At 43.3% G+C, this 17535-nt stretch overlaps 1 protein-coding gene across 2 annotated transcripts in view; it reads right to left on the bottom strand.

Moving 5' to 3' along the window:
• Positions 1–17535, bottom strand: part of TFAP2E (transcription factor AP-2 epsilon) — a 71879-nt gene that overhangs the window by 31819 nt on the left and 22525 nt on the right. The window contains exon 4 of one of the 2 annotated variants that reach the window (XM_015824150.1): positions 10582–10587. The exons of the other annotated variant lie outside the window; for it this stretch is intronic. Within the exon in view, the coding sequence (XP_015679636.1) occupies positions 10582–10587 (6 nt within the window). The remainder of the gene's footprint in view (positions 1–10581; positions 10588–17535) is intronic. 2 annotated transcript variants of the gene reach the window in all.

The following is a 17535-nucleotide window of genomic DNA, read 5'->3' as shown; positions in this document are numbered from 1 at the left end:
AGGAATTCTGGGAGTTGAAGTCCCCAAGTCATGAAGGGGCCATAGTTCCCCCATGCTGGCTGAGGAATTCTGGGAGTTGAAGTCCCCAAGTCATGAAGGGGCCATAGTTCCCCCATGCTGGCTGAGGAATTCTGGGAGTTGAAGTCCCCAAGTCATGAAGGGGCCATAGTTCCCCCATGCTGGCTGAGGAATTCTGGGAGTTGAAGACCACGAGTCATAAAAGAGCCAAGGTTGCCTACCCCTGAGCTATGCTATCAAAGGAAGGGCTCTCTGGCCACAGGCAGCCGGAGTCTCCTGTTTTCAGGCTGCTGTCAGCGGAATGAGAACTGAGGCACCTCTTGCACAAGACGGCCCCCCGAGAGTGATTAATTAAGCAGGGCAAATAGTGCTTTACCAGCAGCCAGGACTGCCAGTTCAGACAATCTGACACCAAAGTAAGCAGATATGTCAAAAGGAAATGCAGGGCGACTTCCAGTAGCTGAAGGGAGTTTCCCGGGGATGAATCCAGTTCTGGATCGACTTCATTCCTCCAGGAACCGCCCTGCCCTCCGAGGTTGGCCAGCTTCCTTGCTTTTGAGGGGAATGAGCCAGATGCATGGAAGGAAGAGCTTCCATCTAGGACAGGGGTAGGCAACCTTGGCTCTTTTATGACTCGTGGACTTCAACTCCCAGAATTCCTGAGCCAGCATGAGGGAAACTTTGGCCCCTTCATAACTCATGGACTTCAACTCCCAGAATTCCTGAGCCAGCATCGGGGAACTATGGCCCCTTCATGACTTGGGGACTTCAACTCCCAGAATTCCTCAGCCAGCATGGGGGAACTATGGCCTCTCCCTTTCCCCTCAGCACGGCTGGCTCAGGAATTCTGGGAGTTGAAGTCCACGAGTCATAAAAGAGCCAAAGTTGCCTACCCCTGTTCTAGGGCTATCCAGCAGGCTAGTGAAATACAGGTAGTCACGTACGACCATATTTGAGCCCAAAATGTCCATTGGTAAATGAGACAATTGTTAAGTGAGTTTTTGTCAAGCATGGCAAAATCAGAAATCCAGGCAGTTCGAGTGAATTTAAAGATTTGTTGCAAGCTTGTGCTCCGTACAAGAGTCTGAACTACTAACGGTCAAAGCAAATTGGCGGCAGATAAGAGTCAAAGGAATTCAAGGTGGGCTGGACTTGGATCTCTTGTGGGCACGAAGGGACTCAAGACTGATGCCGCGTTTGACCCCTCCTTCGCGTTCAGCCTGCTCATCTCCTACAGTTTTCCCCCATTTTAGGACCTGTCTTGCCATCGTTGTTCAGTGAATCGCTGCAGCTGTTAAGTTAGTAACACAGTCGCTNGGAGGAGATGGATTGTTTAAGTTTAGAGTTTGGAGTTAGAGATATTAATATTTGTTTACTTGTATTTGAATATTAGCCTAGGTTTGGTTTGGGAAGTCCGGGGGGCGGGGGGATGGGATATAACATTGTGTAATATCTGTGATGTATTTCTTTTTTTTATGATGAAAACAATAAAATTTTATATTGAAAAAAAAAAAAATGACACATAAAAAGCAGAACCTCAATCATACTGTTCTAGCCACCATCTTGCTTTTTTTTTTTTTTTTTTTTTTTTTTTTTTTTGACCAGGACAACTTGTTTTTCTGGAGATATCTACCATTTTAGAAGATAGCTGCAGAATTAGTTCCTCCTTTTCCTGGAGCGTCTCCTTGCTGGGCCAATTCTTTCGATTTGGGCGCATTTCAGTTCCATTTCAGTTTGTGTGAAAAGCAGTATATAAAATTATGCAGTATGAAAATTATTGGTGACTCATGGCTTGAATTCATGTGCCATCCAAACAAATCTCATTCTGCTTCCCACAACATCCACACCAAAACCTGAAGAAGTTGTGAGTGGAAAAGAAAACTTAAAACGATAGGGCTGGAAGGGACCCTGAAGGTCTTTTAGTCCACCCCCTTGCCCAAAGCAGGAGTCTGTCCAATCTTTTCTTGAAAACCTCCAGCGATGGAGCCTCCAGAACTCCAGGAGGAAAGCTGTTCCATTGATTAATCATTCTCACGGTCAGGAAATAAAGGATATTTATTATGCTCTTGTTTTGGAGATTGTGCTCTTGTTTTTGAAACAAAAGAGCTATTCAAACTATTCAAACGTCTTGAAAGATGGAAGATCTAGCAATGGAAGATTTAAAAAAAACAAACAAAGCAATGTTGGCTTCTCGAAATGTCTTCAATAGCTCGCTTGCAAATTTGAACATTTGTTTGGTGATTGCAATGCGGATATGAAGCTAAATCTGGAAGATCAATCTATGAGTCCAGACACTCATAATCCCAATTCATATTGGAGCCTCTTTTGTATGTAGTCAGCTGCTGTTCTGCTGGCATGGGCAAAACCATCAGATAAAGCAGCCTTGTGTGATTTGAACCTAGTACATAATTTCAAGAATAAATACAAACTGTAAAAAAGGTTATACAATTTTGGTGACCAATAGACAAGTTACTCTCAGGGTTGTTCTCTGTCCATTTTCACCCTGCAAAAATGCAATTTTGAATCTTCCTTCCTTCCTTCCTTCCTTCCTTCCTTCCTTCCTTCCTTCCTTCCTTCCTTCCTTCCTTCCTTCCTTCCTTCCTTCCTTCCTTCCTTTGTATTTGTTTAAAGAAATGAATCCTTTTCCACCCTTGGGAAAAGCAAGGTTTTGAGATCTCCGCTTCCTCCTATCCTTCCCTGGGTAATTTGTCTGCTCTCTCTAGTCAGTTTAGCAACCTCATTTTCTAGTCAATTTCACAACCCAATTTTGTTCAAGAACCTCTAGACAGTTTCACATCCACAGAAAATTCCCAGGCTTGTTTTTCTTTGCTTACAGACTCTAAGCCAGGGGTGTCAAACTCAATTTCATTGAGGGCCGCATCAGCATTGTGGTTGCCCTTAGGGGGCCGGGTGGGTGTGGCCTTCTGGGTGGGCATGGCCAGCTCTACATCGTTCGCGTCAAGGGTGCCTGTGGGGGCCTGGGCAGGAGTGGGACAGATCTGAGGGTCTCTGGCAGAAGGAGGTGGGATCGGGGCAAGCGCCAAGGCATGGTCCATTTCTTCATTCCTCACAAAGGGTGACACCTCCCCAGCATGCACCCAGGGGGCAGGACCAACGCGGCAGGGGCTGGTTCCTCGCTGTTTCCAGACGGCCTTGTGGAGCTAAGACTGAATGCGTTCCAGCGTAGATGGCCACCACAAAATTGTACATTGGCTCCTGGCCGGTTTGGGCCAGGACAAGGCAGCGGGGGCCGTTCCCTCACTGTTTCCAGGATGGCTTCGCGGGCCACATGAAACCACTTCGCGGGCCGCATCCGGCCCCCGGGCCTTGTGTTTGACATGTCTGCTCTAAGCTGTGTGAATCCTACCTCAGTAGCATCCCACTAGTAACACCACCATTCTGAAACATCAGATTCCCCTGGTAGTACTTTTTCCAATTTATTTTATTAAAAGACCTAAATTTTCATGAGTCGCAGCTCATTTCCCCAGATGCATTTATCCCATTTTTTTGAGACCAACGTAGATTAATACAGCTGTCCTACACACTCTGAAATGGGTACTTGGCAAGGCTTTTCACAAAAAAATTCATAAAAATATCCAGGCTGAAGAGAAAGATGAAAAACAGATTTTTTTTTTCAAGAGAAAAGAGCACCAGGAAGGCAGATTCTGTATTTTGTTGCATATTTGATTGTTTTATTAATCAATTTTATATAGCCATCTCACTGAAGGTGACTCTTTATATAGCCATCTCACCAAAGAGCACAACCAGTGTGTGAAACCACAAACAAAAACCACAGATAAAGATAAAAATCACAGGAACAGTAATTATTATAAAAAACAGAGATACAAACTCTAGGCAAAGATGGAGTCAAAATAGCCAGCTCATCAGTGGAGGTATCTAAACATGTCTTCAGTTCCCTGGGAACCCCAGCTTGATAACATAACCAGGTGTTGAGGGCCTCCTGCAATACCAAAAAGGATGGAGCTGATTTAATTTTGGGGGTGGGGTGGGGTGGGGTGCCACAGCAGAGAAGATACATCTCCTGGGAGCCTCCAGACGTAGGTCCTTAGCTGATGGCACCCACAACATGTCTACTCTGGCAAATCTAATAAGATGAGCTGATGTACATGTTCTGTGGGTGATTTATTTGCCGTCCTAAGGGGATAGAAAATCTGGGTGCGTCCACTTCAAGTTTCTGCCACTGTGTTGGACTGGATCTAAATGTATAGTAATGCTAGGGCTATGTAAAGCTGTACCTGTAAGATTGTCAACATTTCTGGAATCGTAACCAGATTGCGCCCTAGAGAGGTTTAGCCCACCATTGAACTACTGTATAGGGTAGATGGCATCATGCTTCTTTGGGAAGGTATCCAACCTTGGCAACTTTAAGACTTGTGGACTTCAACTCCCAGCATAGCTGGCTGAGGAATTCTGGGAGTTGAAGTCCACAAGTCTGAAAGTTGCCAAGTTTGAAGACCCTTGCTGTAATCAGCTCAGTTTGACACCAGAGACTCTGGGATTCCAGAGACATATATTTTTTTTAACACACCTTCATCCTCGTATTTAAATTGGGACTTGATGTGTAGCCTTAGGTTATTTTTATCTGCAAAATGCTTAATCACAGGGTTGTTTTAAGGGCAAGTTGCAATGAAAATTATGACTTCGTTTGCCAAAGAAAGTATCACGTCAGTTGCACATTAAGGCAGGAATCCTAAAAGAAAACTCAGTAGAAGCTTGGATCGTTCCCCACTGAAATATAATAAATAAACCTATATAAATAAAAATGTAAATGTTCGTTTGTTCAAAATCTTAAATCTCTGAAAGTTCTTCACCGATTGCTTTGAAATGTTGACACAATGTTGCATTCGAATACGCGCGTGTTTTTATATACCTACTATTATATAGATGTCACACCTGTGACACAAACGTGCGCTTTCTCCTTTCTTTCTTTTCCATTTAACCAGACTGAGCCACAGCAACGCGTGGGTACAGCTAGTTTAATATATAAATAAATACCTAACCATGATTTCAGCAGGAATTACCTACACATTAGTTCGGACTAACACAAGTTTGTCCTCTTCCCGTCTCAACAGCAGCTTTGGCTGGTTTATGGCATGCAATTCTGGCTTGGCATAAAGTGCAGAATGTTTATGATTTTCCTCTTATTCCTAGTCTGCATTTGCATCCCATCAAATACAGAATCCCACAACTTGAGAGAAAACAAATTAACAAGGGACCAAACTAGCCAGCTTTCTTTGTTCTCTATAAGATTGACTGGCTCGTCCCACAAACCATCATTCCAGCAGACCACGGCTTAGCAGCACGTGGAAAACCCGGCATTTAGAACTGTAAGCTCAACCAGAGTCACACGGCTGAGTTGGGCAGCCATAGAAATGGAATGAGCAAATAAATAAAATTTCCTCCATCACCAAAATACAGGGGGAAAAACACGCTCGCGTGCATGCACACACCCATAAAGCCAAACCCCAGCCAGCCGCCTGCACTCTTGTCCCTGAAGCAAAACGATTCCAGAGGCCCAGTTTCTTAAAACCGACAAAAACTGCCAGCTTTGCATAAATAAAAGTGCTGCGGATGAAATCGGTGCCAAAAAAAAAAAAAAAAAAAGCTCTCTGATTTTTTTGGTCAACATTTTACTGTACTCATACCTAAAGCAAAACCCTCCCCGATTTGTGAACATTTACACACCTCTAATTAGACAAGTTATAACAAAGTAGGTAGAAGCGAGACTCTAAGTGCCTGGGAGGCAAGGGAAAAGGGAGAAGGAAGCGTTCAAATCTCTCCACATTGCCCAGAAAAACTTTATCTTGTGTACACATGCACACCCCAAAAGACACACACGCATTCCTGGCTTCCTCTATTCGCCTTAATTAAGCATTATAAACATCATATTAAAAAGAGGGGGGTTGCAATTTAAGCCTGGCCCCTGAGGCAGAAAACTCCCTTTCAAGTTTCTTTTGTTTTGCTGATTAGGTATTTTTACACAGAGGAAAAGCAGAAGAGTCTGCCTGAAAAGGGGGGGGGGCAGTTGCATGACATTATTTTTTTATAAAATGTTGGATTTTTGAAGGGAAACATCATGGCAAGTAGCTCCCCATCAGCCGTTCTCTCTCAGAAGACAGGCTTAGGATACAGGAGGATCTGGACAGACTGGAACACTGGGCGCTATCTAACAAAATGAAATTCAATGGTGAAAAAAGTAAGGTTCTACATTTAGGCAAGAAAAACCAAATATACAGGTATAGTATAGGGGGTACCTTGCTCAATAGTAGTAACTGTGAGAGGGATCTCGGAGTCCTAGTGGACAATCATTTAAATATGAGCCAGCCGTGTGCTGCAGCTGCCAAAAAAGCCAACACAGTGCTGGGCTGCATTAACAGAGGGATAGACTCAAGATCACGTGAAGTGTTAATACCACTTTACAATGCCTTGGTAAGGCCATACTTGGAATACTGCATCCAGTTTTGGTCACCACGATGTAAGAAAGATGCTGAGACTCTAGAAAGAGTACAGAGAAGAGCAACAAAGATGATCAGGGGACTGGAGGCTAAAACATATAAGGAACGGTTGCTGGAATTGGGTATGTCTAGTTTAACGAAGAGAAGGACGAGGGGGGACAGGATAGCAGTCTTCCAGTATCTCAGGGGCTGCCACAAAGAAGAGGGAGTCAAGCTATTTTCCAAAGCGCCTGAAGGCAGGACAAGGAGCAACGGGTGGAAACTAACCAAAGAGAGAAGCAATCTAGAACTAAGGAGAAACTTCCTGACAGTTAGAACAATTAAACAATGGAACAACCTGCCTCCAGAAGCGGTGAATGCGCCAACACTGGAAGTTTTTAAGAAGAGACTGGACAGCCATTTATCCGAAATGGTATAGGGTTTCCTGCCTGAGCAGGGGGTTGGACTAGATGACCTCCAAGGTCCCTTCCAACTTTATCATCATCATTATTATTATTAATTTGAGAAAAAACTCTTATTTTCTGGCAAATGGGAACTGGTTACATAGGGATTGGAGCCCAAGGTGACTTTGAAATGCTGATGTTTTGTGGGTCCATAAGTTGCACTTACTACTTTCAGATCCTTCTGAATTTACATTTTAACACCTATTTATAGGGAGCCAGGCATAATGTTGAGAGGAAGGCATTTTTAGACTTTAAAAGATTTGGAGATTTGCTTCACACGTTGAAGTAGGATGCTGTTTTTCAAACTTGGCACCTTTAAAATGTGTGGGTCTTCCAGTCCCAGAATTCCTCAGCCGGTGGAAACCCACATATCTTTAAATTGACAACTTTGAAAAACACCGCATTAGGACATGTTTTCTTTATGATTCACACTAAGTCAGAGGTATCCAAACTTGGCAACTTTAAAACTTGTGGACTTTAACTCCCAGAATTCCCCAGCCAGCCATGAGAATTCTGGGAAGAATTCCCATGAATTCTGGGAAGTGAAATCCACAAGTCGTAAAGCTGCCAAGGTTGGACACCCTTGCACTAAGTCATAAAACCCAGTTTCACAAACTGCTGTGTCTGAGTTTACACAATATATTAAGCCAAAACAAACAAATGAAAAGCACATTATGGTGGAATGGGAAGCTGCAAGCAGCTCAAAATAGTGAGAAAGGCAACTGCAGCTGCGTGAGAGAATCCCTCGTGCTTTTTTACATCTGTTGTGTATAAAATGGAGCAGGGCTTCAGTGAAGCAGCTGCAGCCGCCATCTTGATTTTTTTGACACTGGCTCCTCCCATGGGTGCTCTTGACACTCGTAAGTGGGATGATAGGAACGTGATTCAAGCTTCTCCCAAGAAAATTTTCCAGGGACTACATCCTATGGAGAAAGTCAGTTCACACTTGCAAAATGTGGAAAATCCTGAAATGGCCAGGAGCTAAAACAATAAAAATCAAATAAAGTCTGAAATTCCAAGGATGATATTATGGTGTCTGCAGCAGGATATGAGAGGAGGCAACAGATGAAAAAAATGTGCGTGGTCACACACACTTCATCACTGCAGCATTGTTGTGACGAGGAACCAACACCACCGTGGGCTTGCTACTTGTTTCATATTTCAAGCAAGGGCTTCTTATTTAGCATTAAAAAAAACTTTTTTTAAAAAAAAAAATTGAAACTCTGAATTAAAATTATTTTTTAATTAACAAGGAACGGAGATTCCTCAAATCAATGCCGTTTTAATCTGCTCCTTATTCTGGGATACTATTCGGACTAAGTTATTCAAGGGAAGCACGCTGGAGATTAAGACAGTAAGTCATCACACGAGTTTCCGTGTCCTTCTTCATTTGAATGCCACCCATCTACTGGGGAAACAAGTCACTTGGAAAGATGGTATATAAATCTCTGAGTTATATAAATAGATGTGACAATGTCATCTCATATAAAGTTTGACTTAGTTTTGGGTACTTGTGGCACTCTAATTCAAACATCCCCCCCCCCATTTGGAGCACTTTGAGTAACAAGGCGAAGTCAGTGTGAAAATTACATGTGAATTGGGTACTCCAGCAATTGCTGAGTGTGTTTTCCAATGTGTGTTTCCCATGATATCTAAAATTGCATTATATCAATGGTTCCTCATCCAACGTGTGTTGGAGGAATTATAAGCAAATGCTTAGCATACGTGACGTCAAGGCCCCATTCGTGATTCATTTGGGTGGACAATTTTTGAAGAAATTAAACACTTCTGCTGACCAGCCAAATACAGTTCCATTCTATTTGCATTGATCAGCGCAGCCTCCACTGTCATGTTGTGACACTATATTTTAAGAATGATGTAAATGAACTGGAGCAAATTGTGAGCATTAGGACTGGACACTGATTTTACAAGAAGCAATTTAAGGAATTTGGAGTTTTTACTCTGGAGAAATGTCAAGTACCCGAAGAAGTATCCTATGAAAGATCGGAAGCTTTTTGGCATCATCTTACGAGTACAGGACACCAAATTTAAAAAGTGCAGGACACTGTCAACACTAAACCTTCCATCCCCCTCACCACCAACACCATCCTCTCATAATCAATGAAGCTTCTTGGACAAGAAATTCAATGGTGAAAAAAGTAAGGTTCTACATTTAGGCAAGAAAAACCAAATGCACAAGTACAGCATAGGTGGCACCTTGCTCAATAGTAGTAACTGTGAGAGGGACTTCGGAGTCCTAGTGGACAATCACTTAAATATGAGCCAGCCATGTGCTGCAGCTGCCAAAAAGGCCAACACAATGCTGGGCTGCATTAACAGAGGGATAGGATCAAGATCACGTGAAATGTTAATACCACTCTACAATGCCTTGGTAAGGCCACATTTGGAATACTGCATCCAGTTTTGGTCACCACGGTGTAAAAAAGATGTTGAGACTCTAGAAAGAGTACAGAGGAGAGCAACAAAGATGATTAGGAGACTGGAGGCTAAAACATATAAGGAACGGTTGATGGAATTAGGTATGTCTAGTTTAACGAAGAGAAGAACGAGGGGGGACATGATAGCAGTCTTCCAATATCTCAGGGGCTGCCCCAAAGAAGAGGGAGTCAAGCTATTCTCCAAGGTGCCTGAAGGCAGGACAAGAAGCAACGGGTGGAAACTAACCAAGGAGAGAAGCAACCTAGAACTAAGGAGAAACTTCCTGACAGTGAGAACAATTAACCAGTGGAACAATCTGCCTCCAGAAGCGGTGAATGCTCCAACACTGGAAGTTTTTAAGAAGAGACTGGACAGCCATTTGTCCGAAATGGTATAGGGTTTCCTGCCTGAGCAGGGGGCTGGACTAGATGACCTCCAAGGTCCCTTCCAACTTTACTATTATTATTATTATTATTATTATTATTATTATTATTATTATTATTATTATTATTATTATTAAAAGGCGAAACGTCTTCAGGGAAAAACAAATAAAGTCCTTCTGCCTTTCAAAAAAAATGCCTTTGAGACAACCATGACCTGGATGACTGAGAATCTCCATAGACACGACACCAAGTTAAGTTAGGGGACAGCAGCCCCCAGACAAGTGCTAAGAAGCATGCTAGCTGGGGAATCCTTGGAGTCCATACTTCTTAAAATGGCCAAGGTTGAGAAGCATTGCCCTGCCTACACTGTAGAGACAAGGATGCATGCCCTCAGTTCCTGGGAAGACTCAGGGAACCAGGGTCTGCATTTTACAGAGGCAAGAAGGTAACCAGACGTGGATTCTTGCAGAAAAATAAGGGTTTTGCCAGCCAGCCTTGGCCTCCCATTTCAATCGCTCCAGTGCTAAACAGATTGTGTTAAATTCTCGCCGACTCAGTCTAAGTATCAATTTGTGCTATGGGAATATGGATCTGCTCCAACGAGATCTATAATTGCAGCACGGCACTAAAGAGGCAGGCACATTGTGCCCAGGGGGGTTTTCATACAGGCAGGTCTTCTTGTTTACAAGATTGATCTCGGGTCAAGAATTCCCTTTTCTTTAGATCTACTTTTGCCCAAATAGATCTCCTTCTTTGTTTCCGAGAAAGAGAAACATCCGGTACAGGGAGACCCTGTAGAAATTAGGTCAGGGGTTTTCAAACCTGGCCCTTTTATGACTTGTGGACTTCAACTCCCAGAATTCCTCAGCCAGGCAGGCCTGCCTGGCTGAGGAATTCTGGGAGTTGAAGTCCACAAGTCATAAAAGGGCCAGGTTTGAAGACCCCTGAATTAGGTGATGCTGGAAGCCAACCTTTGCTCCTAATTTCCCCTGCTCTTCTCTCATTTCTGGGTTGCTCTGTTTTAAGCCCAAAGCTCAATTTGTCCAATTGACTACAGGATGAGGATTTGATAGGATTGCATCTCTAATAATGGCTGTGACAGTGACTGCCATTCTCCTGAATGTGTCCAGGCTAAATGGCCCCTCTGTTTGGGATCCTTTTGTCTGAATTCCTGCCCTGAGAAGTATGTTGGACCTGGAGCCTAGAGTTGTGTTTCCTCAACCTTGACAGCTTGAAGATGTCTGGACTTCAGCTCCCAGTATTCCCCAGCCAACGTAGGGGAATTAAAATCCCTGCGTCTTCAAATTGCCAAGCTTCAGAAACGCTGACCTAGAGACTTCCTTCCCATGAGTGAGTCTATGATCACTCAACAATCAGAGCCATCTTGGGGGGTTTTTTGGTTCACAAAAGATTTAAAAAAAAGATTAATACATTGTGTTCGCTTCCTATTGCTAGCTGCCAGACATACTGTTGCAAAACTACATCCCACTTTGAACGCGTGGAAAATTGCATTCGCTAAGAAATTGAACATAACAGCAAAGACCTTTGAAGACTCCTACAAATAAATACAGTTTGTACTCATCACGTCAGTTGACCATATTATTTTTCCCCCTGCAACAAATGACTTTCATGTGTACAAATATATTTCTGGATAGACATCTCAAATATGGATAGATTTCTCCTTGTAGAGATCTCCATCAAATCTGGAGCTATTTCCCTCCTTTTTGAGGAATATTAACAGGCAGATGGCTATTGAGTTTGTAAAGCTTAAGAAATCAATACTGGAATACAAGTAGTCCTCAGCTTACAGCCATTCATTTAACAATTGTTTGAAGTTACAATGGCATTACAATCAGCCCTCCCACTTACGATTATTGCACTTGGTTAACTGACATGTATTTATGATGATTGCAGGATCCCAGGGTCACGTGAACGCCATTTGCAACCTTCCCAGTAGCTTCCAACAAGCAAAGTCAATGGGAAAAGCAGGTTTTCCTTAATAACTGCACGATTCATTTAACAACGCAGTGATTCACTTAACAACCATAGCAAAAATGTAAAATTGGGCACACCTTACACTTAACTTGACAGCTCTCCTGCTTTGCAACAGAAATTCTGCTATGGTTATAAGTCGAGGACTCCCTGTACCCCATATCCTAAAAAAATACTTGAGTAGTTAGTAATTAAATGTGTTGTGGGAATATAAGAATATGAGATTATGGCAGAAAGAAAGAAACAAACAAGGTTAAGATTGACAGGTTGCATTTTTCCTTTCCTTTTCCCATACTATTAGAATATAGGATTATCCCACACCTGATTAGATGCAGATGCAAGACTGATCCTTACCCAATATCTTTATGGAATTTGCTAAGCCAAGCTGTAGCATTGGGCTAACAACTAGGATGCATTTAAAGGAGAGAGAGAGAGAGAATATCTATTTATTTATATTCAGAATGCTTGAACGCTACTTGCAAAATACAATATAAGATTATGAAATGAATACAAGATTAAAAGCAAGGCAAAGCAGCCTCAGAACAAAGCCAGCAGCGACCGTGTGAAAAATTCAATCCTGAGGCAGTACTAGTAAGAAGACTCTCCCACCAACGTCTTGCCTGTCTCACCTAATGGGACACTTTGAGACTCTTTAAGGTACACTTAGCCAGGTATCTCAGAGCACTTAATAAGAACAGGTGTGTCTGCAATCAAAAAAATTATAATGATGGCCATGAAAACACTATCAAAGTCATGTCTGTCTATGACAGGGGTCTTCAAACTTGGCCCTTTTATGACTTGTGGACTTCAACTCCCAGAATTCCTCAGCCAGGCATGCTGGATGGTGGATGGTTAGGGTTAGGGATACATACATACATACATACATACATACATACATACATACATACGGAGGGAAGGAAGGAGGGAGAGAAATGGGTGGATAAATGGATGGAGATGGATGGATGGATGGATGGATGGATGGATGGATAGATAGATAGATAGATAGATAGATAGATAGATAGATAGATAGATAGATAGATAGATAGATAGATAATGTTCATTTGTTTGTTTGTTTGTAAATTTTATTGGCTACCCATATTATCACAGGGTAAGATGGTGGATGGATGGATGGATGGATGGATGGATGGATGGATGGACGGACAGACTGACAGACAGACTCTCTGCCATCTATATCTAGTTTGATGTGAGTCTATCCCAAGCACACATTGGTCTTTCATTGTATCACTGCTTCCTTCCTGGGTCCCTCATCAGCTCTCGAATCCTCCAGCACAACAAACTGTAGCTGGCCAGGTAGACTCTGGGAAGCCACAGATCCCTTGAAGGGCTCTTGGATTCCTGTCACCAAACAACGGTTCCTGCTTACCGCCTCTTCCAGAATGTCTTCCATTCCCCTAGGGCAGGGGTGTCAAACTCAATTTCATTGAGGGCTGCATCAGCATTGCGGTTGCCCTCAGGAGGGTGTGTGTGGCCAGGGTGGGTGTGGCCTACTGGCTGGGCGTGGATGGTATGGCCTATTGGGTGGGCATGGCCAGCTCTACATCATTTGCATCAAGGGTGCCTGTGGGGGCCTGGGCAGGGGTGGGACAGATCTGAGGGTCTCCGGCAGAAGGGGGTGGGACGGGGCAAGTGCCAAGGCATGGTCCATGGAGGGGCCTCACTGCCTGCCGAAACCCCTCCGCCGGAGCCCATCAAGCCAGATATGTGAAGTAGGCGAGGGCCATTTGCTGGCCACTTCCAGGCGATGGTGCATTTCTTCATTCCTCACAAAGGGTGACCCCTCCCCAGCATGCACCCAGGGGGTGGGGCTGACGCGGCAGGGGCTGGTTCCTCGCTGTTTCCAGACGGCCTTGTGGAGCTAAGACTGAATGCGTTTCAGCATAGATGGCCACCACAAAATTGTACATTGGCTCCCGGCCGACGTGGGCCAGGGCCAAGGCAGTGGGGGCCGTTCCCTCACTGTTTCCAGGATGCCTTTGCAGACCGCATCCGGCCCCCGGGCCTTGTGTTTGACATGTCTGCCCTAGGGAAACTCACCGGAGCGGTTTCTTCAAAGACGGAGGTGAGATGAGCAGAGACAAATGTTGCAATCACACTCTGGAATAAACGCTGTTGCAACAGAATTCACTTTGCCTGATGCCGATTGTGATTCCTGGCTCCCTCTTTCATTCCCTTTGTGGGGGAGGGGCCTTCAAGTCAGAATTGACTCCTGGTGACCAGGTGAACAAATCCATGCAGTTTGCTAAGGTGGCGTTTTCAAAGGGGTTTCTTCCTAGGGCAAGGGTAGGCCACCTTGGCTCTTTTGTGACTGATGGACTTCAACTCCCAGAATTCCTGAGCCAGCCATGCTGAGGGGAAAGGGAGAGGTTTCCAAGCTGAGCCATGCTGGCTCAGGAATTCTGGGAGTTGAAGTCCACGAGTCATAAAAGAGCCAAGGTTGCCTACCCCTGTCCTGGGGCTACCAATTTGGGGCTGAAAATATGTGGATGACCACTAGATGGTAGAAAGACTTATGGCTTTTCTGTATAATATCTCTCTGCTGGTCACCTAGAATTTTGCAGTGCAGATTTGATAGTACCGATAGAAGGGAATACGTATAGTTCAGGGTTGAACTGTGGAGTCCTTGGTGCTCTCTGAGTTTGGTTGTTTTCTTGCAGAAATTTCATGACCCAACTAGGTAACATCTTCAAGTGCTAGAAGGAGGTGGCATCTGCACTTTGTTTATAGACAAGTGCACTGATGACGTTACCTAGCTGGGTTATGAAACGCATGTAAGCAAACAACCAGACTCAGAGGGTACCAAGACCCCACACATTTGAGAGTCCTACTGTCCCTGTTCCTGTTTTTCTATTTCCTAATTGAAACCACCTTTGATTTAAAGCACTGCTCACTCCAAATCCAGTTTAAGGCTGAAATTGTGTGTCTATGTGTGTATATACACATATCACTACATGATATACCTCTATATCAGAAGGAAGAATAACCCAGCTGCTCAGTATTTTGTTTGAGTTTATAAGCAAAAAATGTTTCTACCGTTTCTACCGATTTTATTCTCTGTTCCACTCCTGCTAGTTTCCAATGTTTTCATGAAGCCATCACAAACTATATACATCTTTTTGTAAGCATTTCTTAGAACACACAAATTCTTTTTTTTTCTTTGTAAGCCAATTTGACCCGACATTCTTTAACAAGCAATTTTTCTCCATCACATAAAGGGGTGGTTGTTTTTTTCATGCCTTATTGTGCACATTCTCTATAATTTGCACATTATTGGCCCCTTTTTAAATCAGAAAAAAAAACGCACCACAAAATTCAGAGAACCATGGGAGTTAAAAGCATTTGGTTTGTATATTGATTCAAGAAGTGCAAGTTAAGTAAATTAACTGGCCAAAAAACAAAAACAAAAAAACTTCCCTCATTCCTGATGTTAAAGAATTTAGCCTAAATTCTTCAGGCTGAGAAGACCAAAACTACAGACAGATCCAACTGGCAAACATGCTTTGCTTTTTAAAATTATATTCCTTTAAAACAAACACTCTTCAGATCTTGGATACAGTTCTTTACTCCAGCCAAAGAGCAAAATGAATTTGTTTTCTACATAATCATGAATTTTGACAAGAAATTGGATCGCGCTGTGATTACAACTAAATGTTCCAGTCTTGTAAAAAAGAATAATAATGTTAATAATGGCTGAAACACATTTTCTCTGTGTTATCTTGGCATATGAATACCCCCCCAAAAAAGAGAAAAAAGACAAATAGTTGCATGAAGTGAATGCATAAAACACACACTGTGTCCCAAACTGGTATTTCTTATTCAGCAGTATTTAATGGAAAGCCTGTTATATTCTAATTAAAGCAAAACCAGAAAACAGAAACCAAAGAACCAATCGTTACGGTTGTTAGTGTTCATCTTGCTTTTTTTTCTTTCTGCATTCTTTTTTCTAACAGAAAAAAATATTTTAATATAGAAGAACATTTTTTTCTTTATTGGAAAATATAATGCAGCCTGCTAGCAGCTTGCTAACTACTGCTGCCTTTTTTTTTTTAATCTGTCCTTTTAACTTTCATCGTGTAAGGATGCATTAAAAGAAATAAGGACGAATGTTACGCTTACAATGTGACATATTGACTCTGGCAACTCTCTGAGATGAAAAACGGAGGTGGGTTCACACAACACATATCACCAGATGAGTCTTACACCTAAGCAGATGCCTTTATTATGCAAGGGGTGAAAAAAGTCCCATTAATTTCAATCTTTTACATTTATTTCCCAATTTCTCTATCCTTCATCAAGTATACAACTTTCCAAAGTTGTATACTTGGTGAAGGAAAAGCAGGAATAAATAAACAAACAAACAAACAAATAAATAAATAGTTCATCAATACAATAATCAACTAATTCAAAAGTCCAATAAAACAGATAGTGACTAGTTTTTCCAGTAATTGTCTAAACCCATTTAAAAAAAAAAAAAAACAGCTATTGGGTGAATGCAGGGTTCATAGGATTACACAGAGCCAGAAAATGGGTCAGTTCAGTCCCCTGCTTTAATTCCAGTATGGGGGAACCATGGAATTCCCAGTTGCTAGAGGACTACAGCTTTCATCATCTCAACCTAGCTAGACTGGAGATAATAGGAGAATTGTCGTCCTATGAGGATGTGTAGACTTCAGCTTCCAGAATCCCCCAGCCAGCCATGTCTATACATCCTCAAGTTGCCAAGGTGACAAACGCTGGCTTACGGGGATGTCCTGGTTCACCAAAGAAGACAAATAAAGGTCCCATCCACAACTACCAAGCCTCATTTTTATCCTAACCCAGACATGTCAAACACAAGGCCCGGGGGCCGGATGCGGCCCGCAAAGTGGTTTCATGTGGCCCACGAAGCCATCCTGGAAACAGTGAGGGAATGGCCCCCACTGCCTTGGCCCAGGCCAGCTGGGAGCCAATGTACAATTTTGTGGTGGCCATCTATGCTGAAACGCATTCAGTCTTAGCTCCATAACACCCCCCCCCCCGCATGGCCTGAGAGGAACAGTGAGGGTCCTCCAGTGGACCATGCCTTGGCGCTTGCCCCGGTCCCACCCCCTTCTGCCAGAGACCCTCAGATCTGTCCCACTCCTGCCCAGGCCCCCACAGGCACCCTTGACGCGAATGATGTAGAGCTGGCCATGCCCACCCAGTAGGCCGCACCCACCCTGGCCACACCCACCCGGCCCCCTGAGGGCAACCGCAATGCTGATGCGGCCCTCAGTGAAATTGAGTTTGACACCCCTGTCCTAACCCAACATGTTGTGCAAGCTGCTCAAAAGCTATGCAATCCTTAAAGTCGTAGATAGTTTTGAACCAAGCAGGTGTGCAGGGAGGCTTGTCTGCCATCCCTTAAACCAGAGATGGCTTTTCCTGGGAGAAGGCAGGTTGCTTTCAAATCCAAAATGTGGCATGATCATTTCACATACCAGCTTCTCTTTCTATAGAGGGAAGGACTTTTCAAGCCGACAAGCACAGCCGGAGTTTCAGCCACTCCCCAGAATTCTTGAACAGAAGAGGGCCCCAAAGGATGATGGTCAAGATAACGCCTTGTGGCGAGATGGGAGGCAAACAAATTAAATAAATAAATAAATAACCGAAAGAGGAAAATGAATATTTGATGGTTCATTGTCAGGCACAAAGAATCAGGATCATTCATAAGGCTGCAGCCTAGCAGATTTATTCAAGCCTGTACACAAGAATCTGGTCAACTAAGGCTCAATGCTAAATTGGCAC

Source organism: Protobothrops mucrosquamatus, unplaced genomic scaffold (genome assembly GCF_001527695.2).
Source record: "Protobothrops mucrosquamatus isolate PMUCROS unplaced genomic scaffold, P.Mucros_1.0 scaffold2140, whole genome shotgun sequence".
NCBI classification, from domain to species: Eukaryota; Metazoa; Chordata; class Lepidosauria; order Squamata; family Viperidae; genus Protobothrops; species Protobothrops mucrosquamatus.
Note: the sequence above shows the minus strand (reverse complement) of the source record. Positions and strands in the feature narration are given on the sequence as shown.